The sequence below is a fragment of the Miscanthus floridulus genome, chromosome 3 (genome assembly GCF_019320115.1).
Source record: "Miscanthus floridulus cultivar M001 chromosome 3, ASM1932011v1, whole genome shotgun sequence".
Taxonomy (NCBI): Eukaryota; Viridiplantae; Streptophyta; class Magnoliopsida; order Poales; family Poaceae; genus Miscanthus; species Miscanthus floridulus.
In genome coordinates this window covers 81,089,563-81,108,135 of record NC_089582.1, presented here as the reverse complement: position 1 = coordinate 81,108,135, position 18,573 = coordinate 81,089,563, and the positions used below count along the sequence as shown (strand labels likewise).

At 43.1% G+C, this 18,573-nt stretch overlaps 2 protein-coding genes across 2 annotated transcripts in view; both read right to left on the bottom strand.

Moving 5' to 3' along the window:
- The window catches only part of LOC136543937 (uncharacterized), a 31,786-nt gene extending 20,863 nt beyond the window's left edge, over positions 1–10,923 (bottom strand). Inside the window, exons 1-6 of the mRNA XM_066536248.1 lie at positions 10,336–10,923; positions 2,470–2,592; positions 2,165–2,234; positions 1,515–1,621; positions 978–1,001; positions 875–885 (exon numbers count right to left, since the gene is read on the bottom strand). Of these exons, the coding sequence (XP_066392345.1) occupies positions 875–885; positions 978–1,001; positions 1,515–1,621; positions 2,165–2,234; positions 2,470–2,592; positions 10,336–10,923 (923 nt within the window). The remainder of the gene's footprint in view (positions 1–874; positions 886–977; positions 1,002–1,514; positions 1,622–2,164; positions 2,235–2,469; positions 2,593–10,335) is intronic.
- Positions 10,924–12,614: 1,691 nt separating this feature from the next.
- On the bottom strand, positions 12,615–13,323 carry LOC136543936 (uncharacterized). The gene is made up of 2 exons (XM_066536247.1): positions 13,256–13,323; positions 12,615–13,143 (listed from the first exon to the last, which is right to left on the bottom strand). The coding sequence occupies exons 1-2, from the start codon at positions 13,321–13,323 to the stop codon at positions 12,615–12,617; spliced, it is 597 nt and encodes a 198-aa protein (XP_066392344.1).
- Between the last annotated feature and the right edge of the window lie 5,250 nt (positions 13,324–18,573).

The window sequence follows — 18,573 nt, the reverse complement described above, 5'->3', positions numbered from 1 at the left end:
TGATCCGTACTGGCACGATGGTTCTGCCTTTTGAAATCATTTGATTTGGATATGGCACAACTATAAATATAGCTACCGTATGGGGGTATATGGGACTTCCATGCGAGGACCTCAGACCTCCTTTGACATTGGACATGTCACTACTGCATAAATCTTTTATAGGGGCGGCTCCAGATGATTTGTAGGAGCGGTTTGACCAGCCGCCCCTACCAAAGTATGGCTACAAATCATATATTTGTTGGGGCGATTCTCAGACCGTCCCTACAAATTAATTTGTAAGTCACCAGCCGCCCCTACAACTGTATTTGTAGGGACGGTTGATAACACCATCCGCCTCTACAAAAATAACTTGTAGGAGCGGTTGTAACACCAACCGCCCCTATAAATCCTATTTCTAGGGGCAGTTCACTCTATAACCGCCCCTACTGTACATTTTCACACAAAAAATAAAATTTAAATATTTAAATATGACCTGAACACACACACACACACATATATATATATACACACATTATATCAACAACTAATTGACAAGAAGATATATGCATTACAAACCCATAATAATTTAAATTACTTCATTACAAACCCATTTATTACAAACACATAATATTTAAATTTGTTCATTACAAACCATAATAATTTAGATTAGTTCATTATTACCACTAACAGTAATTTAACTTCCTAGAATTTTCTAACGTTATACCACGTACTCGGAGAAGTGCAGATCATTCATTTTATATGCCAAAATGTCACTGATGTAGCGCAATGTATTTACTAGTACACTTTCCCTTGCTTCACAAGATCGTTCACAAGGTCTACTGACGATGATCAGCATTGGTCGAGAACCTTCACTCCTAGTCATAAGAATTTTTACCTGGATTCCCTCTAAAGTGAGAACAGGGCCACCATAATTCCCATTTATAACGACCCAAGTGATACATGGCCTAGTTTAAAATGGCTTCAAAGCTACAACTTACATATGTTGCTTTGTTCTCCTGAATCTGTAAGTGTTGGAAAAATGTGGTTATCAGAACCATGCATATATATAGACATAACAATTAATCTAGATTTAAGTTATGAGACTGACCACATCATTCATGTTGTCCACAACAAGCTTTGCACAAAACAGTCCAATATCATAGTGGAGGCCCACATTCAAAGCAGCAATCCTCATGGAGGAGTATGTAAGAATATTGTACCTAATATTTTGAAGCGCCCTTAAACATGCTTGCACACCATATTTTTATGCAGTAATGTCATGAGGTTGACCGCTGCTCGTCCTATCGATGTATAAAACCATACCTTATTGGTTACCCACCCTAGTGAGAATAGAAAAGTCAATTTGACATTGCTTGATTCGACCATCTATAGGGAATGTATCCATATTGTTGAAATCAACCCCGAAATTTGAGAGTATCTCTCTGAATCATGGTATAGGATGAATTGACTATATTTAAGAATTATATATATCAGAATAAAATATCTATAGAGGTGTCTTTAAACATGTTACTTACTATGCTTGGATATGGGTGGTTTGCCCTCTCCAATGCTGGTTGGAAGCCCAGATCATACACATAATTATTTGGCAGATCCGACAAAGAGAGCTCGGCCATATCTTCTCCTAAATTTATGTCAAGGAAAACAGTTATAGTAAAAGAACAGGAGAGGATAGGAGTAGAAGAAGTAGAAGCAGAGGACAAGAGATGAAAGAGTAGAAGTAGTAGGACTAGGAGAGGAGGGTCTACAAAGCAGCATTAGCATTGGCAGCTCATAGAGAAGAGTAGAAGTAGATGCAAGAAAGAAAGAAATAAAGTGATTAAACCCTATTTGAAATTCATGAGTTTTTCAACTAAGCTAAAATAACCTCTAGAAAATATAGTGGTGATAACCATTGAAAATAGTAGTGATTCCTTCTCAAGATGGAGGGCATATGAATTTATCATCCTAGATAGCTGCAGTCACAAATGACTATTCTAGCTCAAAGCATCATACTACACTAAGTTTTGGAGGGTAGATATCCTATTTCTAACCCAAACCAATGGCTCTACTGTGTGAGAAAATGTAAATAAGACAAAATAACAATGTAACTTTCTTTTGCTGTGAAGAAATCCCAACCTGACAGAATTAACCAAGGATAACTGACATGAGCCACATAAGTACATACCCACTTCAATATGTTTGTTTCCAATAGACACCCAACCTTCAGCTGCTCTAACTATGTCCTTCTGGAAATCCTGTTAGAGTGGATACATAACAGAAATGTAACAACTGCTATCATGAAACTCAGTAAAGGGTATACTGCAATCATGAAATCTTCACTTTCTTTGAAAAAAATACTTACTAGTGCACTGAATATACAAAGATTATGTTTGATGCATATTGAACAATGCAAATGCAACATCAGTTTTTGGCCAGGTGTTCGCATCAATATATAGGTCAAAAGGCCATCTATAATTCTCCCCTTCGTACCCTTCCAGAACGAGTAGAAGTATACAATTTCTGAAGTTGTTGATGTCTCTGTAGTTCAACCTCATCAATTACAACAGAATCTGACCGCTCATAACCAGTAGTACTGAACTGCTTTATAACAGCCTGAAAAATTTAAAATCACAAATGTAAGCAAGGAAAGGATTGACTTCAAAGCACTAGTGGACATTGCAACCATAAATCTGTAGTTTCAAAACAATAGCTTCCTACAAGGCTATTACTGATATCATTTTAAAGCTCTCAGCATCTCAATTTGTGGCATGATAGTAGTTGACTCCATTGTGCGATGCATACAGAAGAACTCGAGAGTAAACAAAATCACAACTGATGTGATGCTGAAATAAATTCCAAGTTCAAGCTGCTAATTAGCAAAGAAGAACCAAGCAACTGGCCAACAGGAAAAGTACAACGACATGTTCACTGATATCGTGGAGAAACCAAGTCTGAACTTCACACGGACTAAAAAACCAAGTCTGAACATAGGAGCGACACATATATCACGGCTTCACTAGTAGCTAGTATCGGATGTGTCGCTGCCGTTGTTATCACACTTATCATAGTATCAGACATAAAATAAGTAGAGGTGATGTTTTTTCCTTCTAATACTCATCGGATTATTTGCACAGATCAATTGCAATAGGTGGTAAGTAGTGCATGTTCACTGACTAAAATATATATGTGATATATGAACACTTATCACCCTTTCTTATAATGCTAGCATCAAAAAATAAAATCTATCAAAAAGTAATGTCAATAACATTGTACAAGAGTACAGGCAAGCAAGAACCTATATTATCTTACAGTTAAAATTCACAACTTAGTAAACTTGTCAATGCATTACTGTAGCTACCAAAAAAACAGGAAAGCAGAACTCACTGAACTATGGAGCAAAAGCACATCTTATATATAAAAATGGACCATATAATCAGCCCATGCAAGCATCACAGTCTATTTATCTAAGAAACATTACATAGCAATAATTTCTCTTCAACCTCTCCCACTCACCCACCGCCTAAGCATTAGCGTCAACAGAACAACAAATGCAGGAGTTCCAAACGCTAAGTATGTAATATTCACATACAAAACTGGACCACATAATCAGCCCATGCAAGCATCTCAGTCTATTTATCTGTGAAACATTACAAAGCGATAATTTCTCTTCAACCTCTCCAACTCGCCCTACATCTAAGCATCAGTGTCAACAGAATAACAAATGAAGGAGATCCGAATGCTAAGTATGTAATATACATATATTCATCCTATATTTTCCACCTTTCAGCTTAACAAATAGATACTAGCCTGCAAGCTCACCAGTTCCTAACAAGCAAAACAATAATTTCTTCCTGAGACTCTTAATTTTCCATCACTGAAACCCTAGAATTCATAGCATTCATAAAACAGGCAGATCCAATATTCAGGCCACTCAATTATGTGCATGCACGAAAGCCGTATTATCTTCATGATGGCCTTCTCCAAAATTATCATAGGGGGAAACCAACACAAGCAAGCCATGCTAAACCCTAGTAATAAAACCCGTGAAATCGGAAGCTAAAAGAAGGGGTTGGGCTTACCTGCAGAAGATGGCGGTGATGCGCGGGCCGGTTGAGGGACGGCTGCCAGAGGAGAGGTCGGAGAGGAGGCGTCGCTGTTGGCGGGGATGACTACCAGAGCACATGGCCGGGCGCACAAGGGCCGGCGAGGTCGGAGAGGAGGCACCGCCGGTGGCAGGGACGACTACCAGAGCGCACAGCCGAGCATGCAAGGGCCGACGAGGACGGAGGTCGAGGTCCAAATCGGACGGGGCGGCAGCAGCCACGCGGATGGTGAGCTCTCGCGCAAACTCTAGCCGCCGTGGCGGCCGGCCTGGGGAAGGCGGCGTTTGGGGGAGGAAGCATGGCGGGCGACGGAGGCGGTCACAGGAGGACGGCGGAGGTGAGAGGAAGCGGCGCTAGGGCACAGAGACGGTGGCTGCGACGGGGCGGGGGGATATTCGACAGCCTGACGGTATCCGCAAGAAGAAGAGCTCCCAGACTTAGCCAAATTTTGGCCTCCAAGCACGCCCTATATTTATACTGGGGAGTATTTGTAGGGGCGGCAAGTGATTGAGCCGCCCCTACAAATATTTTTTAATTTATTTTTATTACTTGTTCTATATGTTCATTTTTCTTTATATATAACTGTATGTATTTGTTTTTTTGATTATTCTATATATATATATGCATCTATATATACATTTTTTCATATAGAAAATATATAATTCTATATTTTCTTCTTTACAAAAAGAATATTTTAAAAATTAAAAATTTAAAATTTAAAACAACTAAAACAATTTCATCCCCACTAAATGACCTCAAATGAAAATTTTGAAAACATAAAATTTGTAGAACTCATCAAGATGTACAATTTATATTGTAGTCATCTTTTTTATTTGACCAAATTTGAACAGTTCAAATTTTGAATTTCAATAAGTGTCAACTTCAAATAAGATTTTGAAACCTTAAATGATTTCAACTGCAAAAGTCATGAACATAGAAGTTGTTGAACACATCACTATCTACAACTTTTATTTTGGTATTCTTTTCATTTGACAAAATTTGAACAGTTGAAATTTTGAATTTCAATAAATGGCAACTTCAAACAAGATTTTGAAACCTTAAATGATTTCAACTAAAAATGTTATGAACATAAAAGTTGTTGAACTCATCACTATCTATAACTTTTATTTTGATCATTTCTTCATTTAACAAAGTGTTAGTAAATATTATTCATAAATCCACATATCACTCATAGTTTCATAAACTATACGAGAGACATGTTGATTTATGACATTGTTTGCTATCATTTTATCAGATGAAGAAATGATCAAAATAAAAGTTTTAGATCTTGATGAGTTATACAACTTTGATATTCATCACTTTTTCAGCTGAAATCATTTGGTGTTTCAAAATCTTGTTAAAACTTGTCATTTTTTTAAATTTGAAAATTTAAATTGTTCAAACTTTGTAAAACGAAAAGAATGACCAAATCAACACAATAACTTGATAAGGCAAGATTTTAGAAAATTTTAGGAAAAAAATCATCACATTTGGAGTTAGTATGAGGGAGAAAGACTAGTTACAAATTTTACCCAGAGATTAAAAAGAAAAATCATAACTGCTCACGATGATCAATGATGAATAAGTGTGATTTCTCTTTTTAATCTATGGCTGAAGCTTGTAACTAGTTTTTCTCCCTCGTACTAACTCCAAATGTGATGGTTTTTTCCTAAATTTTTTTCTAAAATCATGCTCTATTATTTTAGTATTGTCATCTATCTTTGTCACTAATTTTGGACAACTCAAATTTTGAATTTCAGAAAATAACAACTTTAAATCTGATTTTCAACCATTAAATGATTTCAGCTGTAAAAGTGATGAATACCAAAGTTGTATAACTCGTCAAGATCTCCAACTTATATTTTGGTCATTTCTTTATTTCATAAAGTCTTAAGTGCTTGTTTTAAGTGTTTCAATAATAGTCCGAACATGTTGCAGTAGTAATAATTGCGTGTTTCAAGTGTCTGTGTGTTACAGCTGTTTTAGTAATAAGATGTTGCAATAGATTCATCTGATAGCACTCGATGACTTCTTCGGTACTGTAACCCTCTATCATGGAGCCCTTTGGGTATGCTCGATTATGCACGTATCGACTTAGAACTGACATAAACCGCTCATAGGACCACATTTCATGCAAGTAGCAAGGGCCCAGCGCTTGTATCTAATGAACCATGTGAATCATGAGATGTGGCATTATATCAAAAAAAGCAAGAGGTAAACATATCTCTAGTTGGTTTTGTGTCTTCACCACAAATTTATGTAGGTTACTCAGCTCTTACTTACCAATTGTCTTCTGTGAGATCTTCGAAAAGAAGTAGCACATGCGGGTGATGGCCATTCTCAAGAACTCTGGCTTTATAGCCCTGATTGCAATAGGTAGAAACACTGTCAGCATCACATGACAATCATGAGCCTTGTAGTGTCTCATTAACAAGTCCTTCATCAACACTAGCTTCTTCACATTCGCTGAAAACCCAGTCGGGATTTTGACCCCCCCTCAGGAAAGTGCATATAGCTCTCTTCTCTTCTGGTGTTAGGTTGAAGCATGCCACGGGAAGAGTGTATTTTTCATTAGCCTCAGGTACCGGGTGAAGCTATGGCATCATGTTTAGCTGCACCATGTCTTTCCGTGATTTCAGACCATCCTTTAACTTGTCTATGTCCATCAAGGTAGCAATGAGACTCTCAAAGATATTCTTCTGCACGTGCATAGCATCAATGGCATGGGGGACCTCCAAGTCTGGCCAATAAGGCAGATACTAAAAGATGATCGATTGTTTCTTAAAAGGTACGCCTTCGACAGGAGGTGTGCTTCTATCTCTGTTCATCCCATCCGGATTCTTCTTTCTATAGACGACGCGTATGTTTTTCACCATTCTGTACACGTGTTCTCCGTTATGACGTCTCTCTAGATGGGGTTCAATCTCTGGAGTGTTGTCATAAAATCTAAAGAACAATTTGTTGTGGTACTTGTGACTTGTCTTTAAGAAGCGTCAGTTCCTTAGGTAAACTATCTTTTTGGATGCATCCAGAAACACCCATGTAGTACCATCCAAGCAAACCAAGCATCATGTCTTCTCTTTGATCTGCCCAAATAAAGCAAACAGCGCGGGGTAATCATTGGTAGTAACAAATATTATTGCTCTACATATGAAGTCCTCCTTTCAGAATGCATCGTACATCGGCTCCCCATGCCTCCATAGCATCTCCATTTCTTGCATCAAAGGCTCGAGGAACACGTCTATATCAATGCCTGGTTGTTTAGGGCTAGAAATAAGAATAGTGAGGAGAATGTACTTTCTCTTCTGACACAACCACGTTGGGATGTTGTACATGGTCAAGATCACTGGCCAAGTGTTGTGGTCGCTCATCCTTTCATTGAAGGGATTTATTCCATCGATGCTCAAGCCAAACTGTACATTCTTTGGGTCATTGCTGAAATCTTTGTGCTTCTCATCGATCCTTTGCCACTGACTACAATCAGCCAGGTGTGCAATCTTATCATCATCCCATCATGTCATGAGTGCGACTTCTTTATGGTTTAGGAAGATACATCTCAAGCGATCGGTTACTAGCAGGTACCACATTACCAAGGCAAGAATTCTTCTCTGCTTTGCATCGTTGCCTAATGGAGTGTCCTCTAGGGGCTGAGATTCTTGTACCACATTTTTTGTACCCTTCTTATTCCTTTTTTCCCCCGTGGAGGCTTCGTCCCCACCGTAAAGATCATTGTTCTTGTACCCGCTGGCCCCACACCGAGGACATGTATCCAGTGACTTGAACATTTCGCCATGAAAAAGGATACAGTGGTTGGGGCATGCATGGATTTTTTCAACCCTTATTGTCAATGGACTTATCACCTTCTTCGATTGGTATGTGTTGGCGGGAACTAAGTTTGGTTGTGGCAGCACCCATGACAGACGACGCATTAGATCATTGAAACTACAGTCTGACCAGCCGTACTTAGCTTTCAGGATGAGTAGCTCAAGCACAAAACATAGCAATATCCAATGTGTCGGACAGCCTTTTTCAACACCATACACAGTCTCCTTCGATGTTTTTTTACCATTTTTAAATTTTCTAGACCTTTCGGGCTCTTTAGTAAAATCTCTGGTCCAAGGGCTCGAATCATGTCCTCTAAATCATCTTCATCCCCGACATGTGCTCCACCATCATTATTGGCATCACCTTCGTCGTTACCATCCCAACCACCAGCATCACCAGCTTGTTCATTGCCAAACTCGGGATCCATTCGTGCATCAAGCTCTGCTGAATATTGGGACATGGATTCTAGGGTTTCGTCATCGTATTCCTCCTCATCCTTGTCGTTAACAATAACCGTTTCACCATGATGAATCCACACTATGTAGTCCTCAATAAATCCTCGCATAATTAAATATGATCTGATGATACTCATATCTGTCGATGCCATACGGTTCTTGCAATCTTTACAGAGACAAATAATTATATCCTTATTCTCTGTCAACGTCGTTGCATGCTTCTCTACAGCTTCAATAAATTTATCCACTTCTTCACGGAAACCTGCCTTGAACCTTAACGAACCATACATCCAAGAGTTCTTGTACTCCATCTTTTACAACAACAACAAAACTAACATTAAAGGACTACTTATTCATATATATATATAATGAATCAAATTAATAATTACTTGAGAATAATTGTATATACTTCAAATATATATGAATATAAATCAAATATAATTACATGAAGCATACAAACAAACCATGCTAGAGGAAAAATTAATTAATGCCCATTTATCCATAAATAATTAAAATACATATTTGTTGATTATAATAAACAATTTCAAAGACAACAATTAGCAAAAATTATATTTTACCCAATATCTTTCATGCAAACCCTAGTCCAATTTCATCAAAACATAAATTTACAAAAACAAAATTAATAAAAAAATCAAACCCTAGATCTAGATCTACATGCATATGAAACATCCATAAAACTAACTAATTGTTCACTAAAATTAAGAAACATGGACCAAATAAGGGTATGATCTTGTTCCCCTACCTAATTTACCCTAGTACATTCAAAACTTGGGTCTAATTTGCTTCATAAGTAGGTCAAGCACCATAGAAGAGAGAGAAAAGAAAAACTCTAATTACTCACTAACCAACCATTAAAACTTGAAAAAAGTGTAGAATAGCATTTTTTTACCTTCTACGACCTCTCTACCAAAGGATTTGAGATCAAAATATTCCCCCTTAGTAGAGCAATTTTTGAGAGGTGCCCAAGGCCTCTCTACCTTTTTTTACGGGTTGGAGCGAGTGACCCGAGGAGAAAGAAGGGGGCTACAACTATTTATACATCATGCATTTGTAGGGCGGCTGGTGATTGAGCTATCCCTACAAATCGAATAGTAGGGGTGGCTGGTAAGTGAGCCACCCCTATAAATCTACCTCATTTGTAGGGGCGGCTCGTATCACCAGCCGCCCCTACTATTAGATTTGTAGGGGGGCTAGAATCATGGGACCCGAGCTCACCCACTCTAGGGACGGTTGGTACTGGATCCGCCCCTAAAAAAACCGTTGTTAAAAATCATTTTTGTACTAGTGCGTCCAGATAGAACATCCAGCAATTTTATTTTAGGGTCAACATGGCCATGTTGAAAGTTTGTCTGGTAAACACCATAGAACACAAAATAAGTGGTTTTATCTGATATTGTTCTCAGATAATACTGAGGTTTTTGCTCTTGCATAAGATAATTGTTGGGATATTTGTTGACTTATGCGAGTATTCGGAGCCAATATCGAGCAGTAAAATTCCTTCTTAGCAAGCTAGAGATGACGTGTGTGGCTGTGAACGATCCATTCATCTTCCTCGCTATCTCTAGCGCAACTAATTCCAACTTGGGTTGGTCTTCCGGATTTGCACTCCCAAATGTAAGCACCTTGAAGAAATACCAGCATGCGTCTATTGGTAGAACATTTAATACAAGGGCTTGTGTAGTACCAAATTTTTGTATTTTGCTTGATCTACTGGTGATAATGATTTTGCTTCCAGATTCAAGGCAGGCAGCAGAAGCAGCATACCATCTGTTCCAATTATCCTCTTCAGCAACATCCTCTAATAATTCAATGATAACTAGCAATCTCCCATTGCCATTGGGCGACGGATTGTTTTGGTGGATTATCAGACCTCCATTCTTCAAAGCTGCCAACCGTCTATTTTTTAGATCTCCGTGAGTGACTAGCACTATTCTAGAAAAATGTTCACGCACTTTCTCGCTATTGTACACATGTGCAACAAGAGTGCTCTTCCCAACACCTGCTGGACCAGTAATTGGTAGAACTCCTGTACTTTCTCCCGTAGAAGGCTCTGTCTGCATCAGAAAATTCATGACCCTCTCCATTTCCATTTGACGGCCAAACAAGCTCAGGCCGATCATCAGATGCATAAAGTAAGGTTGGCAATACCGCGGATGATAGTTCTTAAAAAATGAGAGAAACTCACTCATATGGAAGCTGATGGTACCCAAGTTTTTGGACACTTGCTGAACTTCTTTCACGCTCACGCATGGTGTGCATGTACCACCGGTACCAGCAACACTAGTAGCAGAGAGAAAAAGGCGCTTGGCAGGACTGAATTTGGAGAGGGTAAAATAGTGGCTCATGTTGTTGTGACCTTTGGCCTCGTCTTCTCTGGCTTGGTTTCCTCTGAAACTGTCCAGGACGTAGTAGTCCCTGTGCATCTCCTTCCTCAGCATGTTCAGTTGCTGCAGCATGGCTTGGCTTGTGATACTTCGCCCGTCCGCCTCCTCCAGGATGATGCAGACACGAAGTAGCAGCAGTTGCAGACTCTGGAGCATCTCATCCACACTTTCTATTGATTCTTCTGCATGTATTTGTCAATCAAGAATGAAAAAGATCTTGTGGCAACTTCACCCAGAATCGCAGTCAAGATGACCTCCATTGAGAAACCTCTCCTTGTGAGTTTGGCACTCTCCAATCAGTCACCAAAACTGCCTCTCAATTCTGATAGTCACTACGTATTAACCTCGACAATATTATATATAAGAGCGCAGAACAAGACATTAACTTAGAAGTTACAACATCTAAGCATAGGAGTATTAGTCACCTTGTCAGGATAATAGCAAATGCGGTACACATGCCAAAAGGTGGTGAACAATTTTAGGAAGATGGCAGGTGCGTTCGTAGTAGCGTTGGGCGTAACCGAAGTATACCTAAGTGGAGGGAGGATGCAAACCAAAACACACCAAGTTATTAGCCATCTCACACTTAGAAGGGCATTAGGTTAGTAATATAATAAACTATATATAAGGATGCTGGCGCCAGGCCCGGTCCAGCCGATTTGGTGGCCTGCAGCGCATCTAAAAATTTGGTGGCATTCGGTTAATAATGATGTTTCTAATGAACTTTGATGCATAAAAAACATCCACTACGGGAAATACGTGATTTGCCAAGTGCAAAAATCTTTGTCGAGTGCCAAATTTCAGGTACTCGGCAAAGACCTGCTTTGTCGAGCGCCGTACTCGGTAAAATATGGCACTCGGCAAAGAGGCCTTTGCCGAGTGCCTGGCACTCGACAAAGACCTGCACTCGGCAAAGATTGGTAGGGGCCTAATGGCATTCAACGGCGTCCTCTTTGCCGAGTGCCCCCCATTTGGCATTCGGCAAAATATTTTTTTTTAGTTTTTTGCCACCAATTTTTTTTGAAGCTTTAGTACACTACCACAAACAACATGTTTAAATTTGGGACATTTTCATTGCCTTTTGGCATATTTCTATAGTTTATTTTGTTTTGTTGAATTTTTTCAGAAAATGTAAGTTTGAACTGCAGGTGCATCGAATAATGGATTACATTCGTTCAAAAAAAATGTTATGTCTTGGTTTATGAGCATCGTACATGACAACGTGCTCGAAACTTTTTCAAAATTTTTCCACGGCATACGCATACGATACGGCGACAACTTGACAAGTTTCATGATTTTCGGAATTCGTTCGCATTTTATACAATTAAAAAACCACTCCCACGCAAGTTGGCGGCGCTGCCCCGTGAGCACGTTGATCGAAATTTCGAGACAATTCCTGGATTTAGCCTAAATTTATACTAAGAAACGAAGATAATATTTTTTGAACGAATGTAATACATTATTCAATGCACCTGCAGTTCAAACTTACATTTTTCAGAAAAATTCAACAAAACAAAATAAACTATAGAAATATGCCAAAAGGCAATGAAAATGTCTCAAATTTAAACATGTTGTTTGTGGTAGTGTACTAAAGCTTCAAAAAAATTGGTGGCAAAAAACCAAAAAAAAAATTATTTTGCCGAGTGCCTAGGGTTGGCACTCGGCAAAGAGCTGCTGAATTTTTTAAAACTTCGCCGAGTGCCAGATCACGACACTCGGCGAAGAAAATTGACTTTGCCGAGTGTCGCCGATCTGGCACTCGGCAAAGCCGCCCTTCCCTTCATCCGCGCCCGGTCGACGCTCTCTCTCTCTTTCTCTCATTTCTCTCTCCCTCTCACCTCTCTCCCTCAGCCGCCGCCGCCGCACATCGCTAGCCCGTGCCTCCGCCCCGGCCACCGCGCCTCCCCGCGCCGACGCCTCGTGTGGCGGCCCGCGCGGCCCATCCCTGTCCGCCTCCCCGCGCCGGGTCCTCGCGTGGCCGCCTGTGCGGACTCCCCGTGCGGCGGCCCCTCGCCGGTCGGCGCCCCCGGGCCGCCTCCCCGCGCGGGCCCCAGCGCCATCGCGGCGCGCCCCGCCGGCGGCCACCGCCCCCGCTCAGCCTCCACCGCCCGCGCCGGCCCCCTCGGCGGCCACCTCCCCCGCCTGCGCGCCCCCATCGGCGGCCACCTCCCCCGCCGGCGGCCACCGCCCCCGCCGACGGCCACTGCAGAAGAGAGGAGGAGGAGGCGTGCCACGGCCACCACCCCCGCCCGACCTCCACTACCCACCTGGCCTCCACCGCCCACGCCGGCCCCCTTGGCGGTCACCTCCCCCGCCTGCGCACCCCCCTCGGCGGCCACCTCCCCCGTCGGCGGCCACTGCCCCCGCCGGCGGCCACTGCAGAAGAGAGGAGGAGGAGGCAGGGGAGAAGAGAGGAGGAGGGGAGAAGAGAGGAGGAGAAGGAGAAGGAGAAGGAGAAGGAGAAGGAGAGGAGAAGAAAGGTGCCGGCCTAGGCCCGTCGACCCTCACGCTGCTGCGGTCGTCCCTGCCGTTGTTGCCGACCCTCGTTGTTGCCATTCTCGTCACGAAGGTATGCCCTACACCTGTAGTAGTTAGTAGTAGTACTTAGTAGTATTAGTAGTAGTTAGTAAGTAGTAGTAGTTAGTAGTATTGTTAGTAGTAAGTAGTGATAGTAGTAGTGTTAGTAGTAGTAGTGTTAGTGTTAGTAGTAGTTGTAGTGGTAGTAGTACTTGTTGTAATACTTCGATACTTTCATCTGCATGGAAAGAGAACTAAAGTACATGGCTCGTCTTGGTATATATATGTTTGTTGGCCTTCGTGCCTATGTTTGGTATATATGTGGTTATTGGCCATCGCGCCTATGTTTCTTATAGGTTTTGGAAACCTCCCCGTGCAGGGGAGGTGCTGCCGAAATTTTCAATGGATTCTAACCTATTGCCTTTTTATGTAGGAGAATGACCCGTGGGCGGGACTCGGCGACCCTAATCATCTTCGTCGGCGCTGCTGGTCTGCCTGCACCGCATCGCCTTGCCACTGCATCGACATGCCACTGCCCCGCTAGCCTGACTCCACCGGCACCCTAGGTATAACCCCCTCCTCCTTTGCATGCATGTTTTATATGGTCACGTAGCCCAGTTAGGCATCTCCCATTCGAAGAGATACAGTCGGAGGTATGCAGATCTTTGCATATCTGCGACCGTATCTCTTTCGGATTGTCCACGTATTTTGGATAGCCCGCGGATGCGTAGATGAGGTTAGTTTTCATGGTTCGCTCTGGTCCGAGACAGACTTTCGGCATCACCTCCCTGTTGTTATTCGGATACACACTCTCCCTTATAGGACGTGTATCGAGAGAATAGCGGGGAGGTGCTGCCAAAATTCTATCTTGGATAGGAGCGAAGCATTGAAACTGACCTCATATATGCATCCGCGGTTGGGATTAGGACCTATCCTCACCTATTAGATGGTAGGAACGCCGTGCAGATGCAATTGCTGGTTATATTACTCGCTTACATATGTATATGCCAGAGGATGGAGAACCATGATTGGATGTACATGGGCCACGCAAGTATGACCCCAGAATGGATGACTAAGACTAATGCTTTCTTGGAGCATTCATTTGGTGAGGCTGCTAGAGGGTCGAGTCAGATGCCGTGTCCCTGCAGCAAATGTGACAACCGTGTAAGAAAGAATAAGAAGAATGTGGGGGAAGATCTTTGCAAGTATGGATTCACGCCAAACTATACCTACTGGATCCACCATGGTGAAGCTGATCGTATTAGAGAGGAGGTGGTGAGACCACGCCTCGAGGCTTTTGATGGAGATGCCAGGGTAGCAGACTGGATGGATGACTTTTAGGAGGCACAGTTCGGTGAAGGATTAGAGGACAAGCCAGAGGAATCCGCAAAGGCGTACTACGATATGCTGTCTTCGGCACAGAAGCTCCTTCATGAAAAGACAATGGTTTCGCAATTGGATGCCATTGGACGCCTAATGGCGTTCAAGTCGCAGTGTAGCATGAGTCGAGACAACTTCGATGGTATGTTGGCAGTTGTTGGATCCTTGCTTCTAGAGGGTCACATTCTGCCGAAGAACTTGTACGAGTCACATAAACTTCTTCGTGCCCTTAAGATGCCGTATGAGCACATCCATGCTTGTCCGAATGGTTGCGTCCTATTTAGGAAAGATCACGAGAAAGCAACGCACTGTCCAAAGTGCAAATCCTCTAGGTATCTATCTAGAGGTCGACACTAGTGATGGCAAGAAGGAATAGCTTGGTATCCCTGCGAAGGTCCTACAGTACCTTCCTATCATACCGAGGATCCAACGGCTGTACATGACAGAGGAGTCCACGAAACAGTTGACATGGCACAAACATGGCAAAAGATACAATGCTGACAAGATGGTACACCCATCGGATGGCGATGCATGGACCCATTTCGATGGCATACATCATGGTAAAGCTGAGGAGGCTCGGAATGTATGTGTAGCGCTAGCAACAGGTGGGTTCAACCCCTATGGATTGCTGGTGGCCCCATACACTTGTTGGCCCATGTTCGTGATCCCCCTCAATCTCCGCCCCCAGCGTCATGTTTCAACCCAAGAACATATTCTTGTCACTGATAATTCCTGGACACCCAAGGAACAAGATGAGTTTGTTCATGGAGCCTCTCATTGATGAATTGATCCTTGCTTGGGAAAAGGGGGTACTGACATATGACCAAGCTACAAAGAACTTCATAATGCATGTGTGGTACCACTACTCCCTGCATGACTTCCTGGCGTATGGCATATTCTGCGCGTGGTGTGTTCATGGGAAGTTCCCATGCCCAATATGCAAGACAGCTGTGAGGTTCACTTGGCTGAAGAGGGGTGGCAAGTTTTCTTCGTTTGACCAACATCGTCAATTCCTCCCTCTTGACCATCCATTCAGACGAGACGTCAAGAACTTCAGGAAAGGGGTTCAAGTCACCGACCCTGCACCTCAGATGATGACTGGTGCCGAGGTCCGTGCTGAGATAGAGGCTCTCAAAGATGATAAAGAGAAAGGTGGTTTTATTGGATATGGTGAGGAACACCAGTGGACTCATAAATCGGGCTTGACTAGGCTCCCCTATTTCAATGACCTTCTTCCACACAACATTGATGTAATGCACACAGAAAAGAATATTGCCGAGGCACTTTTTGCAACACTCATGGACATTCCTAATATGTCAAAGGACAACGTTAAGGCTAGACTGGACCTAGCAACGATGTGCGATAGGCCAAAGTAAGTGATGAAGCATCCCGTGCCCGGCAAGAAATGGAGAAGGACTCCGGTTGATTTTGTCTTGAAAAAGGACCAAAGGAAGGAAGTACTGCAGTGGATTTGGACGTTAATGTTCCCTGATGGGCATGCAGCAAATTCGAGTAGGGGAGTGAACTTGTCCACTATGCGAGTCTTAGGGATGAAGAGTCATGACTACCACATATGGATTGAGCGGCTCCTTCCTGCGATGACCCGGGGATACGTCCCTGAGCTTGTGTGGCGCGTGCTGGCAGAGTTGAGCTATTTCTTCCGCCAGCTTTGTGCCAAGGAGTTATCTTGGGACGTGATTGATGACTTAGAGAAAGTGGCACCTGTGTTGCTTTGCAAGTTGGAGAAGATCTTCCCACCCGACTTCTTCCTGGCGATGCAGCATCTGATTTTGCACCTACCATACAAGGCACGAATGGGGGGCCCATGCAGGCCCGTTGGTGCTATATAATTGAGAGATGTCTAAAGATTCTTCAGAAAAAGTGTAGAAATAAAGCCAAAATTGAGGCTTCTGTGGTAGAGGCATTCATTCTAGAGGAGGTGTCAAACTTCACAATAGCATACTATAAGGATGGCCTTCCCAGCATGCACAATCGTCCCCCTCGTTACAACACGGACGAGAGTTCATCGAACCTCAGCCTTTTCAAAGGGCAACTCGGAAAGGCAAGCGCATCGGGCACCAAGACCTTGCAGCATGATGAGAGGCGCACTATCATGTTGTATGTGTTGTTGAACCTTGACGAAGTGAAGCCTTATGTGCAGTAAGTTCTCAATGAGCTTGTTACATACGCCCTTGTCACTATCCTCCATCTATCGAACCCCCTTATCTCTTGTTTTTTCAGGGAATTTCTGAATAAATACTGGAGAGGGAATAGGGCTCCTTCCCCTCAAGAAGAAGATAGTCTTCTCAAAGATGGTGTGACCAATTTCATATCCTGGTTCGATATGAAGGTACTGTCCAATTTACCTCGTTCAATCTTTGACATCCCACTTTGCTCCTACGAGCGAGTAATGTAACGATCTATCCGGCCTCACCTTGCAGGCCCGCAAGGATGCGGAAATGGATGCTGAGTTGAAAGGGCTCGCCAAAGGCTTCGCCTATAAGGTCAAGTCATTCACCATTTATGATGTGAATGGCTATCGCTTTCACACAAGAAACTACGAGCAGAGTCGGCCCAATCGGAAAACCACGAATACTGGAGTTCGTATGCCCGGCACCAATGAGCGCGACTACTACGGCATAGTAGAAGAAATATACGAGCTCAATTTTGAGTGTCGCAAAGCTCCTAATCAAGTCATATTCAAATGCCATTGGTTCGATCCTAATGTCACGAGAACAGCCCCTGAGATTGGACAAGTCAAAATTCGACAGGATTCTGTCTATCAAGGAGAGGATGTCTATATTGTGGCTCAACAGGCCACACAAGTTTATTATCTCCCATGGGCATGCCAAAAAGACCCCAATCTTATTGGTTGGTACCTTGTGCAGTTGGTATCGCCGCACGGTAAACTGTCTGTCCCAAACGATGAGGATTACAACTTTAACCCAAACACACAGGAGTTCTATCAACTAGAGGGGCTAGAAGGGAGGTTTGACATAGACATGTTTTTGCTGATGGGCATGGAAGTAGACAATGACATTGATCAGGACGATGGAGATGAGGACGACAGAGAAGAGGTGCAAAATGCTAAGGACTTACAAATGCTTGAGCGATTACAGTTAGGCGATGACAATGATGACAACGATGGAGATGAGCCCGATTTACTCGACAATATTGATAGTGATGACGACACCTATGATCCAGCCGCTGCCGATCATGAAGAATATTTCTAATTCATGTAATACTATATTATTATTATTATTATTGCAATTATGTTTCGTTCATTTTGCATCTCTTTATAAGTACTTGTAATTTAACTGTGCTAATTGGTTTACTCTTTGAAATTGCAGGCACTCGACAAAATGCCGGGCGGAAGGCAGGCTTGTCGGGGGGTCAACTCCCTCTACATGAGGGAGCGCTCACCACCCCACGCTAAGGAGGACCCCTTGCTGGAGCCACCGACGAGGAGGACGAGGAGCGGCCACCCCCACGGCCGTCCGAGGATGAGGGTGCAGTCGACTGCCACCCCGTCGGTGGGCTAGGACGACCAGGTGGTGGGCCTGCACATAGGAGGGGTGGCACTTCCTCTGACTCATCGGACCACAGGGAGGCGGCGATAGCGACAGCAGGGGGTTCCCCTTGCACTGCCTCTGGCTCTACCTCGTCGGGAGTCTACTTGCGCGGGCCCTCGCAGCTCCTGGCGCGGCCGATCCCACTTCACCGGCGCTCGGTGATTCGACCTAGCGGCGACAAGTAAGTATTATTTCACTACTATTTCATATGACATGTTGAAAAATCGAACTAGAGACTAACAATTCTTCTTAATGACTCTTGCAGCAACTGGGAAGTTGTGTCCGGAACGGGCTGGCACATCAATGGCACCCTGGACCTTCTGATTCGGCAGCACTA

Excerpts from the sequence above, each read along its gene's own strand:
- LOC136543936 (XM_066536247.1), bottom strand. The coding sequence starts at position 13,323 with ATGGCAACAACGAGGGTCGGCAACAACGGCAGGGACGACCGCAGCAGC. Across the intron at positions 13,144-13,255 it reads GTGAGGGTCGACGGGCCTAG|TGGCCGCCGGCGGGGGCAGT; the intron begins GCCGGCACCTTT and ends TCTCTTCTGCAG.